This window comes from Hippoglossus hippoglossus, chromosome 9, assembly GCF_009819705.1.
Source record: "Hippoglossus hippoglossus isolate fHipHip1 chromosome 9, fHipHip1.pri, whole genome shotgun sequence".
Lineage (NCBI taxonomy): Eukaryota > Metazoa > Chordata > Actinopteri > Pleuronectiformes > Pleuronectidae > Hippoglossus > Hippoglossus hippoglossus.
In genome coordinates this window covers 7,291,948-7,317,774 of record NC_047159.1, presented here as the reverse complement: position 1 = coordinate 7,317,774, position 25,827 = coordinate 7,291,948, and the positions used below count along the sequence as shown (strand labels likewise).

At 41.5% G+C, this 25,827-nt stretch overlaps 2 protein-coding genes across 6 annotated transcripts; one reads left to right on the top strand and one right to left on the bottom strand.

Annotated features, from left to right (window-relative positions):
• Nucleotides 1-30: 30 nt before the first annotated feature.
• pi4kab (phosphatidylinositol 4-kinase, catalytic, alpha b) lies at nt 31-25,254 on the top strand. Of its 4 annotated transcripts, none has more exons than XM_034594952.1 (55): nt 34-210; nt 1,181-1,297; nt 1,820-1,913; nt 2,203-2,291; nt 2,378-2,450; nt 2,523-2,773; nt 2,924-2,990; nt 3,679-3,827; nt 3,921-3,986; nt 4,081-4,177; nt 4,281-4,472; nt 4,587-4,687; nt 4,860-4,989; nt 5,678-5,807; nt 5,899-5,994; nt 6,122-6,305; nt 6,902-7,002; nt 7,293-7,461; nt 7,546-7,596; nt 11,294-11,402; nt 11,927-12,063; nt 12,156-12,289; nt 12,807-12,889; nt 12,986-13,056; nt 13,143-13,267; nt 13,359-13,440; nt 13,674-13,757; nt 14,057-14,146; nt 14,512-14,631; nt 15,447-15,461; nt 15,610-15,702; nt 15,798-15,954; nt 16,052-16,179; nt 16,291-16,449; nt 16,814-16,965; nt 17,038-17,145; nt 17,255-17,382; nt 17,738-17,854; nt 17,941-18,020; nt 18,262-18,461; nt 18,922-19,012; nt 19,849-20,016; nt 20,236-20,289; nt 20,402-20,522; nt 20,612-20,741; nt 22,210-22,353; nt 22,451-22,521; nt 22,604-22,710; nt 22,826-22,930; nt 23,053-23,178; nt 23,284-23,404; nt 23,581-23,740; nt 23,824-23,913; nt 24,022-24,105; nt 24,199-25,254. In XM_034594952.1, the coding sequence occupies exons 1-55, from the start codon at nt 112-114 to the stop codon at nt 24,248-24,250; spliced, it is 6,252 nt and encodes a 2,083-aa protein (XP_034450843.1). In that variant the 5' UTR covers nt 34-111; the 3' UTR covers nt 24,251-25,254. The 4 variants fall into 4 exon arrangements, with proteins under 4 accessions (XP_034450844.1, XP_034450843.1, XP_034450841.1 ...); XM_034594950.1 differs by having other exon boundaries at nt 17,696-17,854; XM_034594951.1 differs by lacking the exon at nt 15,447-15,461 and having other exon boundaries at nt 17,696-17,854.
• serpind1 (serpin peptidase inhibitor, clade D (heparin cofactor), member 1) lies at nt 7,984-10,997 on the bottom strand. Of its 2 annotated transcripts, XM_034594955.1 has the most exons (7): nt 10,883-10,997; nt 10,433-10,703; nt 9,475-10,118; nt 9,198-9,346; nt 8,986-9,110; nt 8,695-8,839; nt 8,356-8,547 (listed from the first exon to the last, which is right to left on the bottom strand). In XM_034594955.1, exons 2-7 carry the CDS (start codon nt 10,693-10,695, stop codon nt 8,356-8,358), a joined length of 1,518 nt encoding a protein of 505 aa, XP_034450846.1. In that variant the 5' UTR covers nt 10,696-10,703; nt 10,883-10,997. The 2 variants fall into 2 exon arrangements, with proteins under 2 accessions (XP_034450847.1, XP_034450846.1); XM_034594956.1 differs by lacking the exon at nt 10,883-10,997 and having other exon boundaries at nt 7,984-8,547; nt 10,433-10,695.
• Nucleotides 25,255-25,827: the final 573 nt, after the last annotated feature.

Below are 25,827 nucleotides of genomic sequence, written 5' to 3'. Positions count from 1 at the left end.
CTCCGCTAATAGGCGAACACATTTGTCCCTGCCGGGTTTCCGTACTGCGGCGCCGCCAGCCGCTCGCTCGCTTCCTCTCGGTGAATCTCTCCGTCTGATGTTCGGGTAAACATGTCGGCAATGGGAGGTGGAACCAGGGGCTTCTACTTCAACACAGTCCTGTCGCTGGCCCGCTCTCTGGCCGCCCACCGTCCCGCTCCGGTCGAGAAGGTGAGGCGGGAGAAAAGCCCCGAGTTTAGCGTCTGTAACACGTATGTTCGTTAATTAGCTAACGTGGAGCAACAGTTCATTCATGGGTGTAGCTGCGCTTCCGCTCCGGCGATGGTTGTGTTGTGATCAGCGACATGACAGTGTGTGTTCAGTGTGTGTGTTCACTGTGACAGGAGAAGAAGAAGAGGAGGCGATGCAGGAGAAAGTGTGTGTGTGTGTGTGTGTGTGTGTGTGTGTGTGTGTGTGTGTGTGTGTGTGTGTGTGTGTGTGTGTGTGTGTGTGTGTGTGTGTGTGTGTGTGTGTGTGTGTGTGTGTGTCTGTGTGTGTGTGTGTGTCTCTCTCTCTCTCTCAGCACTGCAGTCAAACAGGTTTACAAAGTGAAGAGCCACACAGAGTTGACACGTTACATGTGTCACTAACCTGCTGGTTTATCAGCTGGAGATGAAACCCAGGAAGGACCGTTGAGTTCTGGATAAGAGCTGTGATGGAAATTCAATAATCTGTTTTTATATTGGAGGGGGAGTAACACATAAACAGGGAGCTATGGATGCAGTCATCAAGACACAGTCACACTGAGTATTGTTATTTTAAGAAAGCAGGATGTGGTGTGTTGAGATGAACATTTAGATTGTGTATTTTACTCGACACTCTTTATGGGCACATTTTATATTGTTGGTAGGTCTATTACTTAATATATGTGTGTGTGATTGTGTGTGCATGTATGGAGTGCCTCTGTGTTTTAACTGAGATGTGTATGACCACATGAATTTCCCCTTGTGGGATAATAAAGTTAACTTTTTGACCAGGGGCCAGTGTACATCAATGTGTAATGCATTGGAAAAAGCAATTTACTGATACGGCTTCTAGCAAATGTTATAACTTCGAATTGGAGCTGACAACGCCTCCTCTATTTGAATGTTATCTTTTCTATCCCTGTAATTTCCTTGAATATATATTTTTCCTTTTTCAGGTCCAGAAGCTACAATGCATGTGTCCACAGGAAGTCCGCGGTGTGTTCACTCTAGACGTGCGTCGCAGAGATGCTGTTATTGCACTGGCTGTGTTTCTGGTGGAGTCTGGCTTGCAGGTGAGTGATGGTGATCAGTAAATGAATGTTGATTTGTCACAGTGGCTGCGTTTCCTCATCAAGTTAAACATCAGGCTGTCCCCGCAGTGACTGGATACTATGGTAGATTTAAAATCCGGATGTTACACATTTTACATTTTGTTCCATAGGGATGCTACAGGATAACACATTTAGAAACGATTAGTCGTACTACATTAGCTCTATCAGTCCACTTTTGTTTCAGCCTCTCACAGGACTCCACACACACCATATCACCATGATAAGCTTATTCTCTCTATTGCCATAATCTGATTAAGCTGGCGATTAGGCCTGAAGCTCGCATCGAAAGCCTCTAACCTCATCACACTGAGACACGGTGGGAAAGCTTCTGATTATTCTGAGATGGAAGCTTCAATATTCAACGTTAAAGCGATGTTTTCATATATTTTCTTGTCCCAATATTCCTGATTTATCACTGCTTGTTAGACAAACAAAAGTGCTGTTCTTTGCCAACAATTGCTGTTGTTTGCTTTACTCTGGCAGCACAAAGACATTCTTGTTTCGTACTTGCTGAGCCTATTGAGAGGTTTACCACGGGTCCAATGGATCGAAGAGAGCCTGGGAAAGAAAGGAAAGGGTAAGACCAATCCTCTTACAGTTTGTTCTTTACATGTTGCTCTTATTCAGTACTATATATATTGTGTTGATCCATCTATTGATGTATAAATTGCCAGTTTTGCAATGTAGTTTCTTACAAGAGCCAAATTATATTGGCCAGATATGGCATTGGGACAACATACTGTTTGGCCATTCCACTCGTAAATCCTACTGTTTGATTGCCTTTTAGTTTTTGGAGGAATCTGTTTGATTCTTTTTCTTGCTGCGCACTTATGTGGAATTTAATTGTATGGTTTTGTGTTTTTCAGAACTTCTCCCAGTTTCAGAAACCTTCAGCTTCTGTCTCGTGACTCTTTTGGCAGATGTGGCTCAAAGGGACCCAGAATCCCGACATGAGGTCAGTTTCAAAAACCGGTGGGATCCACTGACTTGGGTGCATTTGAGTTAAGTGTTAATTTGTTGTCTCTACTGTTTCCCGACCAGATCTTGAACACTATAATGGAGGTTATACAGGCACTGCAGGAGATGTGCCAAACGCCTGATAATCAAGACAAAGGTACATTTACACACAGACACACATTAGTCCTTCGAAAATGACAAAGCTTCATAAATGCTCTCTCGTCTCTAGTTTACCTTTGCAGATACATTGTTCCCGGCCTGCTCGGCATGGCTCGAGCATTCGGCCGCTACAGCAACACAGACGAAGCCCTGTTGTCAAAGCTGTTCCCCAAAGACTTACCGCAGACCCGCTGCGTCACAGAGGAAACAGAGGGAGTGCGGCGCAGATCCTTCAATGACTTTCGGTCTATCCTCCCATCCTCGCTGCTGACCGTGTGCCAGAGTGACACCATGCGCAGACGCACCGGGAGCAGCCAGGAGGTGTGGTGATGGAGCAAGCTGCATGTTTTGTGCTTTCAGGAATTACATTTGAATCTTCTTATTTTCTCATACGCTTTGTGTAATTTTCCATGAATTTGTTATGTTTTGTCAGTGGGTTAAAGTGACGTTCTGTACCGTCTTGTCTCATAGGTGTGTACAGACCCAGGAGGCCACTCCCCCTGCTCTCCTACAACCCCTGGCCCACATTATTTTGAAGGTAAATTTCCTTAAGCATAGGATGCTTTGATTAAATATGTGTTTGTCCATAAACCTGGATTCTGTCAACTCACCATAACTTTGTGTGTATAAATGTATATGTACTTATACCCTGCACACATATATCACATACTCTACATACATACTAAGTACATACTACAGTAAAACACACAATGAAGGTGTTTATCTCATTGCCTTGAAGTGATCTCTCTTTTCACTTTGAATGGGCACTCACACAGTTGTCTTATCATCAAGGAAGTGACTCATCTGTGGTGCTAAAGTCTGTGTGTGTCTTATGTAACATGATAATGAAACTGTTTCAGAACAAGCTTTATAGCCAACTCCATATACTATTGGTCAGTCCTTTCTCAATCCAGATTTAGTTTACAGTACTTTTACCATGCGTGAGAAAACTGGCATTTCCAGTTCACTTTCCTTTGACTTTGATTGCATGAAAAATGTCACCAACCTGAAACATAAGCTGCTATCCTCATCGTTTTTGGTGTCACAATCAAATACTGTTTATTTTTTCTTGTGTCATCAATCTACACTGATGATCCACAGTCATAGAGGAAGATGTCCATTATAGAGACAAATATTTATTTGACAATAATTTCAGTAGACTACAGTAAAGTATAAATATGTCTTTTGAACTAATATTTATTTCACCTAAATCTCTTTCACTCCAGGCGCCTACCTCCCAGACAGCAGTGTAGTGGACCCTGACCACTTCTTTTCCACAGTCAGCTCCAGTTTTTCAATGTCTCCTCTCTTCATGGAGGAAGAAGAAAACGAGGTGGAGGTTTCTGTGGATCTGCTCCAGCAGCTCCTCGACGTGGTACAGTAATAGTAGATACTGCTTCGATTGTCTCCCATCCTCTTTATGTATTTTGCAACTTCACCAACTTTTGTGTGTGTTGTCCATTTACAGGTGAAGAAATGTGTTTCTGACTCTTTTTTGAAAACCCTGGATGCGACTGTGACAGAAGTTGTAGAGGTAACTATAGTGTTTAATCAGCGTCTGCACACAAAAGGTTATGATGTCATTATCAGTCAAATAACCTTCTTTGTCTCTCTTGTTTGTTATGAAGTCTAATCCTGGAATCAACCTCTATTACAAAACCTTCAGTGACCCTCTGTATGTGTGCGTGTTCAAAATGCTGCGCGACACACTATACTACATGACAGGTAAAGCATCATAAAGAGCTCATTTGTTAAATATTAAAGCACCACTTTGTGATTCCTATTGCTGTATTTTGTCAAATGTCCATAGTGTCGTCATATTTCTCAGCCTTGCAGTCAGGGTTCGTACGTGAAGTGCACGACTTTGTACTGGAGCAATTTAGCAGCAGTCAATCGGAGCTGCAGCGGGTACTTCACGATGCGGGGGGGTTGCCGGGGGAACAGAGCCACCTCAAGCTTCGTTGCCAAGCCAACGCCGCCTGCGTGGACCTTATGGTGTGGGCCGTCAAAGATGAGCAAGGTGATTGGTTGTGGTGAAGAGAGCAGTGTTTTTAGATGTTGTGATCAGATGCATACCGGATGTGTTTATTTGTACAGCTGATGCCACCTTTCCTTTCTGGTGTCTTGTTTTCAGGTGCAGAGAATTTGTGCACCAAACTCTCCGAGAAACTACAGTCAAAAACCTCCAGTAAAGTCATCATTGCTCACATGCCCCTGCTCATCTGCTGCCTACAGGTAGAATACTATAAGATAGAGAGATATTTTAAAAATAGAGGGAAATTGTTTCAAAGGATACTAGATCTTTGGCTGTCAGAATGTTAGATGTCTAGTTTTTGAAGCTGATGAATGTGCTCTATTTTTTTAAGTTTTAGTTTTCATTTTACTTTCATGTTCTCCTCTGTCTTAGGGCCTGGGTCGTCTGTGTGAGAGGTTTCCAGTTGTTGCTCACTCTGCCACAACGTCTCTCAGAGATTTCCTGGTGGTTCCTTCCCCTGTTCTTATAAAACTCTACAAGTATCACAGCCAATACAACACAGGTACAGACGACTTCAAATCTATTACTGGACTGAGATTCAACCGCCTACGTGATTTTGTTCTAAAATGTACCATGAGTCATATTAGAGACTTTGAAGAGTTTAGATTGTTCTGTTTACAGTGTTGGCATCACAAGAAAACATGATTCAGTGTGAAAATGGCTGAATCTTAGACATTTTATATTAATTTGTATATAATTCCCCGCTTAAATAGACAGAAAACCTTTCCCTACAAATTATAATGATTTCACAATACGTCCTGCATGAACCCAGGATCTCAAGAGCTGCACAAAAGCCAACAGTAAATGGGACTAGATGCTGTGGCTGATGCCGCAGTAACAAATATACATTAACAACAGTGACATTGTTACGTCCGGCTCTCATCCATTATTGATCTGAGCAGAGTGTTTATTGATGAGCAGCTGCAGATACAGACGATTGGAAACATAATTCAGCCGAATGATTTTTCTGGGCCACCTTGCACAGTGTTCTGCCTTTTCATAGATCAGCTGCTAAGCAGTTAAATTATAAAAGATGACACTCTCTTTAGGTCTGGTTCTACATTTACCCTTTTTCTGCACAGGATCATATTTTGTAGAGTGGTTTTTAATTGTAATATATTTTCAAATGCTTGTTTTGATGTCTATCTTGTGTTGAAGTTTCTGTCTCTGCTGTTTTTACTCTTTTTAAGGAACTGGAGAAATTAGGATAAACGTGACCAATGAGCATTCTCAGTCCACTTTCAGCATCCTGTCAAACAGGAAAGACCAGCCGTCTATGTATGAGCAGCTCAGAGACATTTCCATTGACAACATCTGCAGGTCAGACACAAACACCTGGCACAGCTGTAAGGAAAGATTTTTAATGTATTTTTATTTAAACTTTAAATGTTTATCTTTTATTGTCTCTCAGATGTCTGAAAGCTGGGCTGACAATGGACCGAGTGATAGCAGAGGCCTTTTTAGCCAGTCTGTCCAATCGTCTGTACATTTCACAAGAAAATGACAAGTGAGCAACATTTATAGTTTACCAAAAAAAAAAGAGCATTTTTGTGCTGTGTAGTCAGCCAGAAGAGTTTCTGGCTCTAGACACCGATGAGCAGCTACTCTAAAAATACAACTTGTATGTTTGCCAGGGACGCTCATCTTATCCCAGATCACACCATTCGAGGACTGGGCCACATTGCTGTGGCTCTGAGAGACACTCCTAAAGTCATGGAGTACATCCTGCAAATCCTCCAACAGAAGTTCTGCCAGCCTCCATCACCGCTGGATGTGCTCATCATCGACCAGCTCGGCTGTATGATCATCACAGGAAATGTAAGAACTATGATGTCACATTTAAAGAGCACATTGCCTCTATTCTTTTACTTATTGATGGGTGAAAAGGGACGTGAGGGAAGCAAATAACTACCAGATGATCATTGAGAAGATAAACTATTTGTTTAGTTGCAGAAGAAATATAAATGTATTTGATGGGTTTGGGTGATTGTTTAAAACATCTGTGGTTTAAATAGGAGCAAATTAAAACGTAACCCAGATCGGCCGACATGCTGTAATTATTGAAAGCTGCTGTTTTCTTGCTCAGTGCATTAAGAATAGGTTCCGGTGTTCCAGTTGACACACCGCTGAACAGTAATGGGTTGTTTTGACAGCCAGTGTGCTCCGAGTGTGGAAGGCTACAATTAAGGGCTGGAAATGGATCTGACCTTATGTCGCAGATACAGATCACTTACAAAATGCCTTGTTCAGCCTTGATACAGATCTTGCATATTTTATCATGTTATTCCTAATAATTGGATTTTTCATTTCGAGAAGAAGTAAATATTGTATATAGTAAATAAACATTTAGCATTTTTTTTATCTTTAATTGTATTGGTTCTTACTTGTAGTATTTTCATTTGTCTTTCTCATAGCAATACATCTATCAGGAGGTGTGGAACCTGTTCCAGCAGATCAGCGTGCAGGCCAGTTCAGTTGTTTACTCGGCTACTAAAGACAGAGATCATGGCTACAGGTCAGTATCTGCTCCCGTCCTGTTTACCATTTACTCTAGGGGACTGCTTTGGCTTAAAAAAGAGAAAATTTAGTCTGGAGGATGTTTATAAATTTGGCTCTTTGCTCACTGCTACTAAGTGGTCAGCCGTAATTGACGCTAATAGTTTAGTCCCCTTGTTTGCTTTGCAGTAGCGTCTTCTGTTATATATTAAAAAAACAAACAACTGCAGTAAGTACGTCTTGTTGGTCTTGTACATTCATGTCTGCACAGAATACAACTGTTAGTATACACCATCTTTCTCCCATTAGGCACTGCTCTCTGGCTGTGATAAACGCTCTGGCCAACATTGCAGCCAACCTGCAGGGGGAGATGCTGGTGGACGAGCTAATGGTGAACCTTTTAGAGCTGTTTGTCCAACTGGGCCTGGAGGGGAAGAGAGCCAGTGAGAGGGCCTCAGACAAGGGACCAGCGCTGAAGGTACGTGCTGACATGCACAAACAACTCAACCAAACTGATAACGGCGTTGTTGACACATTGGTAATGGCTCTTTATCTCCCACAGGCATCAAGTAGTGCTGGAAATCTTGGAGTCCTTATCCCAGTGATTGCTGTGGTGAGTAATGAGACGATTCCCCTGCACATTTCTTACAGATGAATCCAAGCTGTTAGTTAGCTTTTAACTCCATGAACAAATATTTACCCTGTCAGCTGCAGTCCAAATATCTGTGTCAATAGTTCACTACTGATTATTTTTTTTAAAGTCTATGGACTTTCTAAAGTCTATTCTTTTCCCAAGAGATACACTTTGAGCCAATTTAGTTGAATAGCACACCTACAAAAAAGAGCAATTCATAATATTTTTTCATTTGTTGACACATTAAGTTTAATTAGGTTGAATTCAAAATCTGCTAATTAAATAATAAGGTATGTTTTTCTTTATTTAAGGACTCCCTTTGTAAAAAAAAAATAATGTCATGTATTCAGTAACAGAAATGATGTCCCTCGTATAGTCGTGTTCTTTTTTTATTTTATCTCCTTTGTTGATAATAAAATTCATCCATGGTCTTTCTGCACATATTACAGTACAGCATGAGGATAATGACAGTGACGTGGTGTAGTTGAGTTGAGCACACTCCTCCAGTAAGAGATAAAACATTAATGGGCAGATAACAAGCGTCATTGAGTCATTCTGACAAACATGAAAGAATAAGTTTAAATGTTCAAGAGAGACAAACTACAAATTTCACATATTGTACCAATTGGAAAATTGACAAATAATAACAAATCCTCAGCTTTTATAATCAGTAATCAGTAAAGTTGGAAGTTTTAAACAAAGATTTTTGTAGTGAATGGTCTAGCGCTTTGTTCAAATTTAGCTCTGTGAGGGATTGACCACCCGGCCCATGAACACGAGGCAGCCTGTGCGGTGCTCGTAGATCAGGAAGAGGAAGGGATGATCCACAGTGAAGCGGATCTGAGAGGAGAGGGGCATGAAGCCGACCTGGGTCAGAGCAGCAGCTTCGGTCCCCTCCTCATTCACAGTGATGGTTCCTTGGTGTTTCAGCTGCGGAGGGAGATTACAAGCATTTTGAAATAGAAGCTGGTATTGATCGCAGTTGATAAGGTGTCCAGGTTACTGAATGACGCAAAGACTTTTTTGATTGGTTTGGTTATGTCTCAGTAAAATCCTCACTCATTTCGTCTTACTCACCCAGTTCATGGCGACCTTTTCAGAGGTCATTCCAGTGAAATCTCCGGTGTCCTGGAACAAGTCAGTGAGGCCCATCTCCTTCAAATTCACAATCAAGTCATAGTTCTGCTCCAGTTTGAAGCGAGGTATCACAACCTCACGGGTTCTGCAGGGAGAAGTAGAAAACTTACATTTTGTCTAGATCTTAACATTTTCAAGCCATTAACTGTAAGAGAAAAAGGGTTTGGTAATCATTTACTAACAGTGTTCTTCCTCAGCTATTCATTAGTTGACCGAAAGAACACTGCTGACCTGTTTGTCATGTTTTTGAGCCACTTGTTGACAACGGTGGGGGAGACCTCCTGCTCCAAGGTCCTCATGCCAGTGATCTTTCGAGGCAAAGCGATGAGCATGCTGATGTCTCCTGTGTATGGGAGCTGGAAATAAGACAGTTGTTATTATGCAGCTCGTTTATGGATCAGTATATTCACAGTAATACTTCAAATCAATGTGAGGCCACCCACCTGAAGGATGTCACACTCCAGTTCGTGGTCAGCAGCAGCCAGATAGTTCCCCTTGTTGCTCATCATTGGCACACGTACATTTGTCTTTTCGTTGATTCTAAAGTTGCGATAGTGAGTCACTTCTTTGGGGAATTTCTGCTCCCATGTACCTGTTTACGCACACAAAGAGTCATGTGATTACTTTGTGACAGTTGTGCTGAAATTGTACTTCTGCAATACTGAAATCTTGCACATAATTTAAGAGTAGGTGCAGAAGAGTGTGTCTTTAGTTTCCCACCTTTGAAGTACAGGTAGTTGAGAAGCATCAGCACCATGTTTGGGTCCACACTCTTCAGTGGTTCCCTGATCAGCCCTTTGGTCATCTTTTGGATGCGGCGGTTGGCCTTGTCCAGAAACGCAGGGTCCCGGAAGTCCACTGACTGTGGCTCTGCGAAATAATAAGCTTTTGTCTCTGCACGGAAAGTATCTTTGACTTGGATATCCTTCTTTACGTAGACATCGTTTACTGAGCGTAGCGTGTAACCAAAGTTCCTCCTGAAGAGCCTGTGTGTAAGCTTCCTGAAGAGCTTGTGCACTGTTGTGTTGTCGTAGTGGTGGCTGGCGTTGACAAACTCTGCAAATCCCAGAGCTTTGTAGATCTGATCGTGAGTTCCCGGTCCTGCCCCTAAAGACATCATCCCCATGGCGATTGAGATGCCAGCAGGCGCCAGCAGGATGTTGTCGCTCTGGTTGACGTCGTTGCGAAGACTTCGATAGAGATTAAAACCGAAATGGGCATTGACGATGTTGAGGCGTTGAAGGCGAGAACGACCGTGGAACAGCCGCAGGAGTCTCGCACGACGAATCTTTGGGTCAGAGGGTTCCGCGAATATATCAATGTCTGGGGCCGGCGTGGCGATGTCATCTATCTCATCGCCTTCACTGTGGAACATCATAAATACTTCATTCAACCATACAACCACATGCTTTGCTATTTAGAACATTACATAGTAGCTGCATCGTATGTATTTTTATGTGTGTACATGTGTCTTATATTTATATTTATAGTAGGTATATACACTTAGGCTACATCCAATCTGAAAAGTCACCAATACAAGTGTATAAATATAAAAACGGTTTCACGTAAGCCTTCCATCAGAAGATTTGTTTTACTTTATTACTTTACCTTTAAAGTTCTTTTCTCTAGATTTAATTTGTGATGTAACCTCACAGAAGTAAAAACCTGTTCAACGTACATGTAGTCATCACTGCCCGCTTCCAGGATCTTATCAAAATCAATATAATCTTCATCCTCAAAACCATCAAAGACAAGGTCATTCGTGAGCGTGTTTTCTTTGTGGAACTCCAGGGGAATGGCCTCTATATTCACTGTCCCGTCTGTTTCAACGCCTCTGGGCTCCGGCTGTAGGTCAGTGAAGTGAGAGCTGAGGTCTTTGACTCCAGCCAGGGACGGACTGACCAACAGACAGGCCGCTGAGATGACAGTGATGACCCACATCCTGAGGGCTGAAGCACAACCGATGGACATTTAACTTTAACTTGGTTAATTGTCTGATCAGCATTTGGTAGAATTTATCAAATTACATTTTTTATAAATCTGTAGGAATTAATTAACCTCTTCACTGGGTAAAAATTCAAAATAGTTACCTTAATTATAAGTAATAGTTTTAGGGTAAAAGTCTTACCGTTGCTGTGTGCTGGTGCTAAGTGCTGTGTTGCTTCTGTTTGTGGGACTAAGAGCAAAGGATTGAATACAAAACTGAACTTTGATGTCGGCTCCTCCTGAACAAATAGACCAGATCAAACAGACCAAAAAGTGCTGTGACTGACTAAAACTTTGAACTCTTCACAATTCAGCTATTTAGAATATTTAGTATTAACTAAAAGCTCATATTCTGGTATGTTATGTTTTTCAGTTGTTTGTTCCTATTTTTTGTATGTCTTAATTTTGGCCAAAGGAGAAAGGTATGGATTTCCTCCATACCTTTCTCTTGGAGTTATTTTACCTGAATGTGATCATTTGTGTGATAAACATTATAATCACCTAAGATTTGTCCTGTTCTTTCCCTGTGTCAATGTTTCTGTGAAACTCTCAGTTGACCAGACGACTTCCGCCAATCAAAGAGGCCAAGCCCCGCCTCCAGAAGCTGTTCAGGGACTTCTGGTTGTACTCGGTGGTCATGGGTTTTGCTGTTGAAGGATCAGGTGAGCAAAGGATGAACTGTTTCCTGTGTACAGAGAAGAAAGTTCTACACTGTATCCCATAAAATGAGTGGGAGCCGTTATTTAAAGTAACATTCTCTGATATTTGATTTTTTGGGCAGCAGTTTCACCCAATTACAAAATCTCTTGTTCTGAAACTCAGCTGTGACCTGTGCCAGGTTTCAAAACATCGAGCGGCCCCGCTGCTTTCGTTTGTGGGTCATAGATCCTCAGACTTGTTTGCTTAGATTATATCTCAGGAAGAGATGCAAGTTTAAGTAATCATGGAGAATTATTTCTTGCCAAATGGAGAAATGGAAATATTTTATCTATGTGGATGATGTCTATATATCTTTGCTATTAAAGATTTGTTAAAATTTCTATCATCACTATCAACCCAAATATAACCAAACATATATAGGAATGTTCCTTCATTGGTGTAAATAACCTGTTCAAATGAGAGATAGTAGCCTACAATCATACCAACATCAGTGTAAGTAATACATTTCTTATTTACGTATTTTCAGGGCTTTGGCCAGAGGAGTGGTATGAGGGCGTGTGTGAGATTGCCACCAAGTCTCCTCTGCTCACCTTCCCCAGTGGAGAACCTCTTCGCTCCGAACTGCAGTACAACTCGGCTCTGAAGAATGACACAGTAACACAGGTACAGTGTTTAAAATCAAAATGCTTTTTCTTGCATTAAGGTCGTGACAAGCATTCTTAAAACAGGAAAACTTTTCAATTCTTGTCCTCCAGGCTGAGTTGAGCGATCTTCGGACAACCATCAGCAATCTCCTGGACCCGACTGCCGAAGTATCTGCCCTCATTAACAAGCTAGACTTTGCCATGTCCACCTACCTGCTCTCAGTCTACAGATTAGAATACATGAGGTCAGCTCCTTGGTGCTTACAGATCCAGCATTTAATTTCTTGTCTTTTGATACTACTGGCATTATTTCCTAAAGGACACTCACCATTTTTATGTCCGTCTTAAAGTCTGTTCAGAGCCTGTATGGACACTGAGAAAGTGCAATAATTCCTCTGGTTCATAAAAGCTTCAAGAAATCTTTTCTCAATGCTATTTCAATGGAGGGGTGAAATCCACTGGCCTCATTCTATGGAAATATATATAAAAATGTAGCTTTTTGGAACTGGATCCCTTCAATTTCCTTCTGCTAAAGTATTTGTTAATATGGAAGATACCTACTTGATTTGACTAACTCAGGCTGATGAAGCTTGTTGGTTTCAGCTTAAGATCTAGAAAGACATGTAGGATTGTTTGGCCTTGGTGTAGGCATGTGTTCTAGTTGCCATTTTAGTTTTAAAATATACTTCAACATTTCTGAAACCATCCTTCCATAAAATTAGGTCTGATTGTAATACATCTGCACCTTTTGCACATTTTCAGGATGCTGCGGTCCAACGATCCCGACAGGTTCCAGGTCATGTTTCGATACTTTGAAGACAAAGCCATCCAGAAGGACAAATCTGGTGAGGACTTTATCCATTAAACCTCGGCCTCGTCCTTCCTTCAAATTGCATAATTCAAACAAAAATACGAATTCAAATGTCTTCATATGTTCACAGGCATGATGCAGTGCATTATTTGTGTCGGTGATAAGGTATTTGAAGTCTTCCTCCAGATGATGGCTGAGAAGGTAGGTAACATGGTTTCTCTGGACATTTTACTGATCACATATTTTGTTCTGAATTAAGAGACAAAGTTTATTTATCATGTTTGTAGCCAAAGACCAAAGAGCATGAGGAGGAATTAGAGCGACATGCTCAATTCTTGTTGATCAACTTTAACCACACCCACAAGAGGATCCGCAGAGTGGCAGACAAATACCTCTCTGGATTGGCTGAAACGTGAGTTGTAATCATTCACTCACCTTATGTGCTTCCATTATTTTTCATCATTTAACACATGTATTTTTTTGTATCCTTCTACCTCAACCAGATTCCCCCATCTGCTGTGGAGTGGTCGTGTGTTAAAGACCATGTTGGATATTTTGCAGACACTGTCTCTGTCACTCAGTGCTGTAAGTAGGGGGGGGGCAGTGTGTGGTGCCAGGATGTTCAACCCCTGTGATGAACAACGACATCTATAAGTGGCAAAAAATCAGTTGTCATTAATGTCACACTTTGTTTTGCAGTGGAAGAAAAGCAGGTCTTGATCATTTTTGCCTGAAGAAAGTGTTATTAAATCCTATGAAGGTGTTTTTATAGGAACTAGACGCCTCAGTTGCAACAAATTCCTTATTTGTCTGTTCAGGACATTCACAAGGACCAGCCATACTACGACATTCCAGACACCCCCTACAGGATCACTGTCCCTGACACATACGAAGCCCGAGAGGTGAGTTTGGGTTGTTATCACATGTATGTCCACTAGAGGACAGCACAGCATCGGTTGTAAACACAGTAGTGATCTTGTTCATGCGTAGTCTGAATATTTTTTTCAATGAGTGGAATTGATCTTTTCAATTAAATTAGAATGTGTGAGATTTAAATTAAACTGTGTAGCAGATATTTGATGTTAATCACTCATTAACTAATTCAATTCAATAATAATATTTTGCAAGGATGCATTTCATTTCATTTAGTCTCCATCAGCACTTCATTCAATAATGCTGTATCCTTGTTATCTCCTCTCAGAGTATAGTGAAGGACTTTGCTGCACGCTGTGGTGAGATCCTGAAAGAGGCGATGAAATGGGCCCCTTCAGTCACAAAGTCCCACCTACAGGTCAGTTCTGTTACCTTCATGTTGACGAGATGCCTGATACAGATTTAATTAGAGAAACACATTTGATTGTAGCTTTTATTTGCTCATAATTATATTATATATTAAAATTATAATAAAGTATATCTAAGAAAATGATTTTCTAAAAGTTGAGATATTCAAATACTAAACATCTACTTGACGTTAGTTGTACTTTTCATTTTAGCAACTCTTCCTCAGTAATCAAAATCTATAGCATAAACTATATAATTCAATTTAAGGGAAATATTTTTATATTTTGACATGATATCTGCCATCGTTTTGGTTTATTAATGTTTTCCCTTTATCTCTTCCTGACTCTTCTTCCCTGAATGTTATGTGTAATGCAGGAGTACCTGAACAAGCATCAGAACTGGGTGTCGGGGCTGTCGCAGCACACTGGGCTGGCCATGGCCACAGAGAGCATTCTGCACTTTGCAGGCTACAACAGACAGAGCACCACGCTAGGCGTGAGTCACCGACACACATGCTAACACATGTACATGTTCAGATCACCTCAGTTATTGTCTTGTAAATGTCCGATTTACCTCAGATTAGGGACAGACGAATAGACATGTTCCAAATTAATTGTCTTAACCCTACTGCTAGTCACATGTTAAGCACATTATAAGACTGCAGAACAAATGTGCATCCATCACCATAACGACACTGTATTATTATAAACACTTTTCTGTTTGTTTTGTTTATATTTTTGTAGTTTTGTAGAAGGGAAATCCTACATTTTACAGAGCACTGACGGTACTTGGAACATAAAGCAAACTTTAAACTTAGACTTTGAGGCTGGTGGTAGGTTGTTGATTTGATGCTTATTAATATTTGTCCAACATTTATTGGCTTTTTAACATAGTAAATGTGCTTTTTAGCTGCTTTGTCAACGCGGTTTTGTTGACCAGAGGTGTCTTGTATACATCGTGCACATATGCGCTTATTGTGTAGCACTGTAAACACTAGGGTTAGTTGTTTACAGTACTGTACGTCCATGTGTGCATGGTTACAAGTCTGTGTGACATTGTTTTGCTTGCTATGCATTTCGTGTGTGTTCTTGGGCTCGCATTCTGCTATATCTGTCTTTTCATTTGCTTCATTTGTTGTATTTTGTCTTTATTAAACTGCACCGAACTACCTACCTGGTTGCTTGGCTGGTTTACGGATTTGCTGGTTACCTGGTTACTTACCTGCATTGGACGGGTGGGTTGGTTGGCTCTTTGCCCATTTGGCTTACTGGTTGTGCTGGGGCTGTCCTCCACCATGTGGCCAACCGTAGGCTGCTTTCCCTCAGGTTGGTCTGAACATTTAATATAGACTCAGGGCTCAGACATGATAACTTCCAGTATATCCAGACGTGTTACAGCACAGCTACGTATATCTTACCCTCCTCGCCGTGACTAGTTGACCTTAAATGGCTCCTAAACTGTGTTTTGTATCAGACCACCCAGCTGACAGAGCGTCCAGCCTGTGTGAAGAAGGACTACTCCAACTTCATGGCATCACTCAACCTGCGCAACCGCTACACAGGAGAGGTGTCTTCATTTTTACAAATATAAAGATGACGTGACTTTCCGGGACTTTCTGTTTTACAGGATGATTCATACTGTTGTGTTTATTTGCGGCCTAGGTGGCTGGTATGATCCAGTTCTCAGAGGCGACTCACAGTCAGTCAGACCTCAACAAGCTGATGATCCTTCAGATGACCTCTGCTCTGGACAGAAAAGACCCAGAGGCTTTCACCCAGACCATGTTCAAGATGGCCGCCCTGCTTATATCTACCAAGAGTGAGCAGCTCTGCCTCATTTACCTTAAATGTCTCAACAGTAGTGGAAGTTTTTTTTGCGTAATATTTCAGTCATGATACAAAATGTTTTCTTCCAGACTGCGATCCTCAGCTCCTTCACCATCTGTGTTGGTCTCCTCTGAAGATGTTTACAGAGCATGGGATGGAATCTGCGATTGCCTGCTGGGAATGGCTCCTGGCTGCACACAACGGGGTGGAAGTGCCAGTGTGTATATTTATCATTTTTCATAAAACGCATATTAACTATTTCTTAATTAAAGTGTGTCTTATATTTTAGAATAGATTAGTTCTTATCTTCTCCTTTCCCTCTGCATAGTTCATGCGTGAGATGGCAGGAGCTTGGCAGATGACAGTAGAGTTGAAGATGGGTTTGTTTTCGGAGGCTAAAGTAGAAGCCGGCCCTCTGGCTGTTTCAGAGGAGAGTCAACCTGCACCCTGTGCACCTGACGTCATCCCTCACTTTCTCTGGATAGAGGTCAGTGACACTGAGAACTAAACTTCTGCTTTGATTTACTGTCCTCTCTATTCTCAACTTATGTTACTCTCACAGTTTCTTTAAAGCTGTCACTATATCTCAGTAAAATCTACAAAAGTAAGCATGCACATGTTCATTAACTGGGGCTATGAAACTGATTAAAGGAACATACTGTAGAATCATTTGAAAATCTGCCATTTGTGTATTTTCTTTTGCATTTGTATTTAGCTTGAAGAGTTCACCAATAACAGATTCTATTATTTTTGATGTATTTTTCATAAAATGGACTTGAACTAATTATTTTAAGGGCATAACCACTGGAAACTGTTACATCTTTAATCCCTCTTTTCGTCTCTCTCTCTAGTTTGTGGTGCAGAGGTTTGAGATAGCCAAGTACAGCAGTGCGGACCAAGTGGAGATATTCACTGCTATTTTGCAGAGATCTCTGTCTCTGACTGTCGGGGGACCCAAAAGCAGTCTGAACCGACATGTTGCTGCCATTGGACCAAGATTCAGGTAGCGTGTCTCGACTGATGTAAAATTAAATGCTGCAATATGTAGGTGTGTCATCACTTTGTTTTATTTCAGACTTCTGACACTAGGACTGACTCTTCTGCATGCTGATGTTGTGACGAATGCCACCATCAGAAATGTGCTTCGAGAGAAGATCTATTCCACAGCTTTCGACTATTTCAGGTAGAAAAAACTCAAATCTGAATTTGTTGGCCAAAAAAAAGAGAACTTAGTGTGATTTAAATCTCTCTTTCTGTCCACTTATGTCTTCACCATCTCTTTCTTTGTGTAGCGTCACTCCCAAGTTCCCCACTCAGACAGATAAGAGGCTGAGAGAAGACATCAGTATAATGATCAAGTTCTACGCCAGCATGCAGTCTGACAAGAAGTATCTCGCTGCCAGCCAGCTGGTTCCTCAAGGTACAGCAGAGAGAAATCTGTGGCCTAAACTTTCAGTATTAATAAATTAATGAGCAGACTAATAATTCACACTATACTAATGTTGAATGTTGAAGCTGTTAATGTATAATTTGTGAGGAAATGTTTAGAGTTTATTACATTGTCCTTTTTCTGTACCCATGAGGCAATTTAGTGGTTACACCTCCCAGATTACACTAATGGAGGGGGCAACAATATTCTTTCATACAAATTCATTCATGGCATCTGGGCTTTTCAACTATTTTCATAATTTTTTGGGGGATAAAAAGAATTAATACCATTTTTCTTTTAATAGATCCTCAAGACATGTCTGTGAACAGCCTCTCTGTGGTGGCAGTGGCAGATAGCCGGAGCAGTCTCGATGCAGCGGTGGGCCATAGGCAGCAGGCGGCTCAGGGGTGGATCAACACCTACCCTCTGTCCTCTGGGATGTCCACCATATCCAAAAAATCAGGTAAAGGTGTAGATATATTCTTTAAAAAGAAGTTTCCGCTGTCGAGATTTGTTGCTGATACACATCTTGCTCCTGTTCTGTTTCAGGCCTGTCCAAAAAAAGCAACAGAGGCTCTCAGCTGCACAAATACTATATGAAACGCAGGACTCTACTTCTAGCTCTACTGGTATTTACCTCCTTTCAACTGTTGATGTTCACAAATGTGTGATAATGAACAAAGAATTTATTTAGTAGTTCTGGTGTTGTGTTGTATTAATAAATTAATTGGGGTTAGGATTTGGATAACAGCCTGTGTTAGACAAGTAAGATAAGTCTTGGCCAGATCATTAAAATCTCCTTGTACCACTACTTTTAGAGCATGTTACCCAAATTGAACCGTGTCTTAGTTTAACCATGTTTCTCTCCAGGCCAGCGAGATCGAGCGGCTGACAACATGGTACAACCCGTTATCCACTCAGGAGCTCGCTATTGCTACTGAACAGTCGGTGGAGACCAGCATTGCTAACTGGAGATCCAAATACATCAGTCTGACAGAGAAACAGTGGAAGGACAACGTGAACCTGGCGTGGAGCATCGCACCTTACCTCGCCCTGCAGCTGCCTGCTCGGTACACACGGAAAATATATGCATTATATTTTATCAACCTCAGATAGATTCTGTCTGACAAATTTGAAAATATGACTAACTCCAATAATAGTATCTTAATAGTATCTTAGCTATGTGAGACTAATTGAATGATCCTCAAACAACAGCCCTGGCAGATAATTCAGGTTTGCACATGTGACATCATCTTATATCATGAGTTACTATTTCTAGCTGAATTGAAATACTTCCAACGTGCAAATTAAAGTTTTTATATCACCTCATTACTTGATGTGCACAAATGGTCGATACACAGTCCCTAGATTTGTTAGAGGCCTGTAACTTCAATGTTGTTGATTGAAGATAAGTGCAATCTATGAAGCACCAATTTTACACATACACAAAAGACAAACATGTAGTTTTATTATATAACAAGGGCAATTTATCTGAAAAGGAAAAAAATATTCCCCCCTTTTGTGTTTCAGATTTAAAAACACAGAGGCTATCGTCTCCGAGGTGACTCGTCTGGTGCGAATGGATCCAGCTGCTGTGTGTGATGTTCCTGAAGCAGTCAAGGTGAGGTCCTCTGTCACAAAACAACTCCAAACTCTGCTCAAGTATGAGTGATACACTACAGCTGTCACTTCGCTTTTACTTTTTCTGTACTCTTTTATTTGTATTTGTAATCTAAAGATCTGTTGTAAAACTCTTTCAGGGCCTCATTTTGCATTTGAGTATACAGTGTATTGAACCATCTAAAGCCATAACTAGAGATTCAGTCACACACTTGTCTCTGAATATGCAGGATTTAGCAGCTTTTGACAGTTAATACTTAAGTTTCATTCATTGCTGTTCACACTCTTTGACTATAAAGATGAAGTATAATAATAATAACAATTTGAAGTTCACTATTCTGCATTTCTGTCAAGTTGTAACAACAACTAGAAGAAAAAAAAAGTTTAGTCACTTCATGGTTTGCTTCCCAGTTGCTATGTACTGGTACTGGTATTATTATTATTGTGTTATTGAAGTTATGAAGTCATCTTTTTCCCTCCAGCTTTCTCTAGTCGTTTTCATTTAGTTCTGCTTAACTGAACTCCTAATGAGCCTCATACCTGCCTGAAGAAGGAGCTGGGGAGGCAGAGCAGAGACTTCCCTAAAGGCCACCATGATTTAGCAGATAATCCTCCCTGACATCTCATAGTTGTTTATTCTAGTCACTTTAAAAAGTAATAAACTTTCCTCTGCAGTGTAGCGAACACACCGTCATGTTTGGGGTTTTCTTTCATATTTAATGTAGAAATAACAGATCCTGAGACACATGCTGTACAGGGGAGAACATATTCAAGCACTCGTGTCTAAAATCATTAGCCCACATTTCCATATTTCTTTCTTTTATTCATTTTTTTCAGTTCCTGGTGACCTGGCACACCATCGATGCCGACTCTCCAGAGCTCAGTCACATCCTGTCCTGGGCCCCTGCTGATCCCCCGACTGGTCTCTCCTACTTCTCCTCCATGTACCCTCCTCACCCACTCACCGCCCAGTACGGGGTCAAAGTGCTCCGCTCCTTTCCCCCAGTATGAACCCATACACACAACAAGTTGGACAAATTATCTTAGTTCCATTCAGGAATTTATAATTCACACTAATGTGAACGTAGCACTGAGAAAATCTGTTGAAACTGTGACTGATAAGCTCTAGAGATTCTCAAAGTATCTGCAATATATCACTTGTATATATTGACATGATTGTGGAATTTATTTCTTTTTTCTTGCTTGTTTTCCCCATGTTTCTAGGATGCCATTTTATTTTACATTCCTCAAATCGTCCAAGCACTTCGTTACGACAAGGTAAAGTATCTGATTTCTCCGTCATTAATGGCATTTAAAGCTCACATATCATCAGATCATTAAACTATTACAGCCTCCATCATCTGTCTTTCCCCTTTGCATCCTGGTGTAGATGGGTTATGTGAGAGAATACATCCTGTGGGCCGCTCAGAAGTCTCAGCTGCTGGCTCACCAGTTCATCTGGAACATGAAGACCAACATATACCTGGACGAGGAAGCAAGCCAAAAAGATCGTAAGATGTCTCTGTTTCTGTCTCTCTTGCTCACACGTGCACAGACATGAACATAGAAATGTACAGAGCTCTGATCTCCCTCCCTACAGCTGACATCGGTGAGCTGTTGGAAGAGATGGTGGAGGAGATCACCGGCTCGCTGTCTGGTCCAGCCAAAGATTTCTACCAGCGAGAGTTTGACTTCTTCAATAAGATCATCAACGTGTCAGCAATTATTAAGTATGAACACACTTTTAACTTTTTAAGTAATGCTGGTGTTGAGCATGTTTTTGACCACATATACACCTTTTTATTACTATCTAAGATGATCACATTGATGATACATGCACACTACAGATACCACATATTTCCTACCTTCCAAACAGCATCTTCACTCCAACCAACTGATCACTGAAACATCTAAAACTACAACTGCACTCGGTAGAGCTCATATCTCTGCAAAGGACCAACAAGAATGTCAAAATACTGTTTAAGAAAATGATTTTAAAAAAGATCCTGGATACGCCCCTCTATCTGGACCAATGACCCCATCCTTCCACCAAGTTTTGTTTAGATCCGTTCAATAGTTTTTTGCGTAATCCTGCTGATAAAACAAAGCAAACCAATTGCCGGCTGCAACCAGCTGTATTGTCCTGTTATCCCGACATAACATAGCATCTTTTAACCCCATTGATTTATTACTCCGGCCAAGCAGGTTATGTTTTCTCCCCTGTCAGATGTGTGTTGGTTTGTTGGTTTGTTTGTTTGTTTGTTTGTTTGTTTGTTTGTTTGTTTGATTAAACACAAACACAGACACCTGGGTCAGGGAAGAGCACATTCAGTTTTGGTGCAGATCCAGATCAGGTGGCAGATTTCAGAAAGGAATTCATGAATCAGTGCAGACTGTCTGGTCTTGGTGGAGGTGCCTACTCTCCAGTCTAGTTTTGCTTTGGTCTTCCTCAGTTTCTCTTAATATTCACTCACTATTATTATCTTTGCTCCTCATCTTTCTTTTCCCTTCTTTCTAATTAATACAAAATTATGTAAGATACAATGAAATATTGATGGGAACACCAAACTTTGTCAAAAGGCCTCAGAGTTGTACCACAGTTTACTTTTTTCTTTGAGTGCCTCCGTTACTGAGTAACACTACACTCTGGTTAATCTTTAAGATGTTAATGAAGTGATAATCAGTTTACCCCTGAGCCTTCATGTTTTGTTCTCTACCTGCCTCGCAGCACCTTGATCTGCTCCCACAATCCCATTGTTGTTCATTTATTAGGCCATTAGTTGCCGTACTGTCTCTCTGATTATGCACCGGCCTGGAAGACGACGTGTGCTGTGTTCCCACTGCCCCTGATTACCTGTCCACCAGTGTGTACACTCTGCAGCTGATGAGTCGTTTTTTCTGACAGCTCCCATTATTGCTCGCTCGCTCATAGAGCAGTTTGTCAGCCCACTAGAGGCTGACAAAATTCCCCTCTGCCCTCATTACTGCTCTAATTGTAACATGTCGGGGGAGAAACCTCAACTGTCCCCTGGCCTCCACTCTCAATCACTTTGCACCCCAATGAGTTACCTCTGTGAATAACAGCAGAGCCTGACTGTCACTTGTGGTCTGGAGTCATTCAGTGAGATACCCATGCATTCTATTCTGAGTAGCAACTCATAACACTGTGTTCATGTTGTTTTTGTTTGTTTACATCAGACCTTTTCCCAAAGGGGAGGAGAGGAAGAGAGCTTGCCTGGAGTCCATGTCACAAATCAAAGTTCAACCGGGCTGTTATCTTCCCAGCAATCCTGAGGCCATAGTTTTGGATATAGACTACAAGTCTGGGACCCCCATGCAGAGGTGGGCCTCAAAATCTACTACTGTAATGCTGGTAACAGTTCCCAGATTCACAAACAGCTTCACTGAACCTCTTCTATCTGCTCGTGTCACTGTTTAGTGCTGCCAAAGCTCCCTACTTGGCGAAATTCAAAGTCAGGAGTTGTGGAGTCAGTGAGCTGGAAAAAGAAGGTAAAGAAAGTCACTGTCAAAAGAACAAACTGAAGCTACTTCTCAAACTGTGCACAGACAAATCATGACGTCCTCCCCTCAGGTCTGATGTGTCGCTCCGATTCTGTGGACGACGCTAAGAGTGAGGAAGAGGCCAAGAGAATTTGCTGGCAGGCAGCCATCTTTAAAGTGGGAGACGACTGCAGACAGGTCTCCATTTCACACCTTTTACCGATCACAATACCATCTCACATTAACTTCATGACATCCAAATGTGGCTCAAGTATTTTAGCTAGAATTTCAACATAGTGGTTTGTGTTGACAGGACATGCTGGCTCTCCAGATCATCAGTCTGTTTAAGAACATCTTCCAGCTGGTGGGCCTGGACCTCTACGTGTTTCCTTACAGAGTGGTGGCCACGGCCCCTGGAGTAAGTTCATATAAAACCTCTCCTCTCCTCCTCTGTAATACAGGTTCCACTATTCTGATATTTTTTTCCCCCCGGAACTCAAACCACTTCTCATTCCTCCTGTTTCTGATGTTCCTCCACAGTGTGGAGTGATCGAGTGCATCCCAGATTGCAAGTCTCGTGATCAGCTGGGCCGGCAGACAGACTTCGGCATGTACGACTATTTCAGGAACCAGTATGGAGATGAATCCACGCTAGCTTTCCAGAAGGTAAACACAAAGAGTTTCCCCTCATCAGTCCTTTATACCTGTAAATCGATTCCTTATTTCTCAGCATTCACAGATATTCCTATTCTGATACTCTGCTTCTTTCAGGCAAGATACAACTTCATCCGCAGCACGGCAGCTTACAGCCTACTGCTGTTCCTGCTGCAGATAAAAGACAGACACAATGGCAACATCATGCTGGACAGCCAGGGCCACCTCATCCACATCGGTGTGTATTGTGTGCATGTACTGAAGTAGATGTGTATGTGTGGTCCTGGTTTGAATGTAGGGCTGCACCACACTTTATGGTGTTTGTGTGGTTTTATCGTTCCAAAAGGCCTCTTGACATGACTCCTTAATAGAATGATGAAATAATAATAATAATTCTGGTGTCCCCTCCTCCAGACTTTGGGTTCATGTTCGAAAGTTCCCCCGGCGGAAACCTCGGCTGGGAGCCGGATATCAAACTAACCGATGAGATGGTGATGATCATGGGTGGCAAGATGGAGGCGACGCCCTTCAAGTGGTTCATGGAGATGTGTGTGAGAGGCTACCTGGCTGTGAGGTGAGTCTGTTAATGTGCTGTAGGAAATGATCACTGTACATTAAAGACAACACACATTGATAAACGTTTCTCTGGTGAATCAGACCCTACATGGATGGAGTCGTCTCCTTAGTTAACCTCATGCTGGACACTGGACTTCCCTGCTTCAGAGGACAGACCATCAAACTGCTCAAGTGAGTCAGGCCTCTGGAAGCGTGTGCATGTGTGTGACAGTGTGAATGTGACCGAGCTGTTTGAATGTCTTTTGTTTTTTGCTCATCGTCTCTTTCGCCACCATCTAGGCAGCGATTCAACCCGGGTCTGAGTGAGAAAGATGCAGCTTCCTTCATCATTAAAGTCATTCAGAACTGCTTCCTCAGCAACAGGTCAGCAGAGTTTATACAAGCTCCTCTTATGTCATTGTTTATCTGGGTTTTCTGAGAGTAACATTCACCTGATTGCTCTTTTCTGTCTTACAGGAGTAAAACCTACGACATGATCCAGTATTACCAAAATCAGATCCCATACTAAGCACGTGTGCCTGAGCATGTGCATTTAGTGGCAGGTACATGGTGTGTGCATGAGTTTGTGCCTTTTGTTAATAATGTTCACCACTGATGAATGTGGCTCATAGTTTCTGCTGATTGTTGGATGTTTGGCTTCTTGTTTCCTCTCAAACCAATTCTCAAGTCTCTTCTGTTATTTATTACGTTATGTTAAAAAAATCAATGTTGTTTTCAATTACTACACTATTGCACTAGCATCTTGACTTCCGTGCGCTTCTGGAAAAACTCATGGTAATCCGCACGTTCACTATATTCGTTATCAGAGTTTGTGCCGATTTGAAATCATTTAAAAATATTTGTGAATGTGAATTCTGGAAGATTTTAGATGGGGTTTAAAATGTAATCGGATACTTGAAGTAGCCAAAGTAGTAGGTTTCAGTTCTGACCAACGTGGCCTATTCTGTCATCTCGTACTTGACTGTACTACTGCGCTTCTCTTTTGGTTTGTGTCATGGACCAGTCAGGAGTCATTCGATCTGTGGCATGGTACTCATCTTGTATTTCCCAGTGACACTGGATAGACTTGGGTTACGCTCTCTGTGTTTTGGGGTTTTCCATATTTGCAGTTACTACACCGGGGCTGTGTTTTGTATATTTAGCATTGCCAAAGGGGGGGGGGGGGGGGGGGGGGGGGAGAAAACGCACATGAGTACAACTTCTCTATTGTTTGTGGACGGTTGAAGGCACAGCTTGAATGTCGGGCAGTTGCATGAAGTTAAGTGTTAACTCCCATGTGGCCTGTGACCAATGTGACTTTTTGGTGGAAGTTGTTTTTTAGTAATCCAAAGTGCTGTGCCCCATGTCCATACGTTTAGCTTGAGCCTTTATGTAATGTTACTGATTGTAAAGACTATGCCTCTCTTTGTATATTTATATCTGTGGCCCATTTTCATTCTCCTTTTCTGTCTTCATGCCTTTTGAATGAAAACACATAAGATATGATATCAAATAAAGATCTATTAACTTAAACGTCTTGTTCTTGATGCTGATGGTTTATTCTAAAGAAAATGCTCGTTTGTGGAGACACTTACATTGGGTTATATTTAGTATGAACAATACACGTAAACTAGAATAAATAAAGGAAAGTAGAGGTAAGAAACTTAAATAATGCTGGGGAGGGGTTTTCATGAAGCCTTTATGTAGAAATGCCCTCTGATCGAGACTCTGTCTATGCTGTATTTTATATTGACTCCCACCAGAGGGCAGCACATAATCACATTTGTTTTGTCACTGCTCAGTCGTGACTCCTGTGAACCCAAATCACACATGACCACAGTATTTATCCTTGTGTTGAGGATGGCTCTCACTGTGGGTGAGACTGGAAAAATACTTAAGTTGAACCAGGAAACATTTGAAACAAAGTTCGGACATTGCAGGAGTCATCATGGGCCTTGAAGCACACAGCACAAACACATTAATCAAAACTTTGTTGACAAAAGGACAACAGAGTTTTGCATCAAGGTCTTGTTGATGTGAGCGATGTAGTGATGGTTTCCTTTTTGAGTTGTTCAAGTGACATCATCAGTTCATGCTCTTCACTGG

Bases quoted from the DNA above. Each gene is read 5' to 3' on its own strand.
- pi4kab (XM_034594950.1), top strand. From the start codon at position 112: ATGTCGGCAATGGGAGGTGGAACCAGGGGCTTCTACTTCAACACAGTC. The intron at 2,991-3,678 runs GTAAATTTCCTT...CTTTCACTCCAG, and splicing joins TGGCCCACATTATTTTGAAG to GCGCCTACCTCCCAGACAGC. The intron at 5,995-6,121 runs GTGAGCAACATT...TATGTTTGCCAG, and splicing joins ATTTCACAAGAAAATGACAA to GGACGCTCATCTTATCCCAG.
- serpind1 (XM_034594955.1), bottom strand. From the start codon at position 10,695: ATGTGGGTCATCACTGTCATCTCAGCGGCCTGTCTGTTGGTCAGTCCG. The intron at 9,347-9,474 runs GTGGGAAACTAA...GTGCGTAAACAG, and splicing joins CAACTACCTGTACTTCAAAG to GTACATGGGAGCAGAAATTC. The intron at 8,840-8,985 runs GTCAGCAGTGTT...TTCTCCCTGCAG, and splicing joins CTCAAAAACATGACAAACAG to AACCCGTGAGGTTGTGATAC.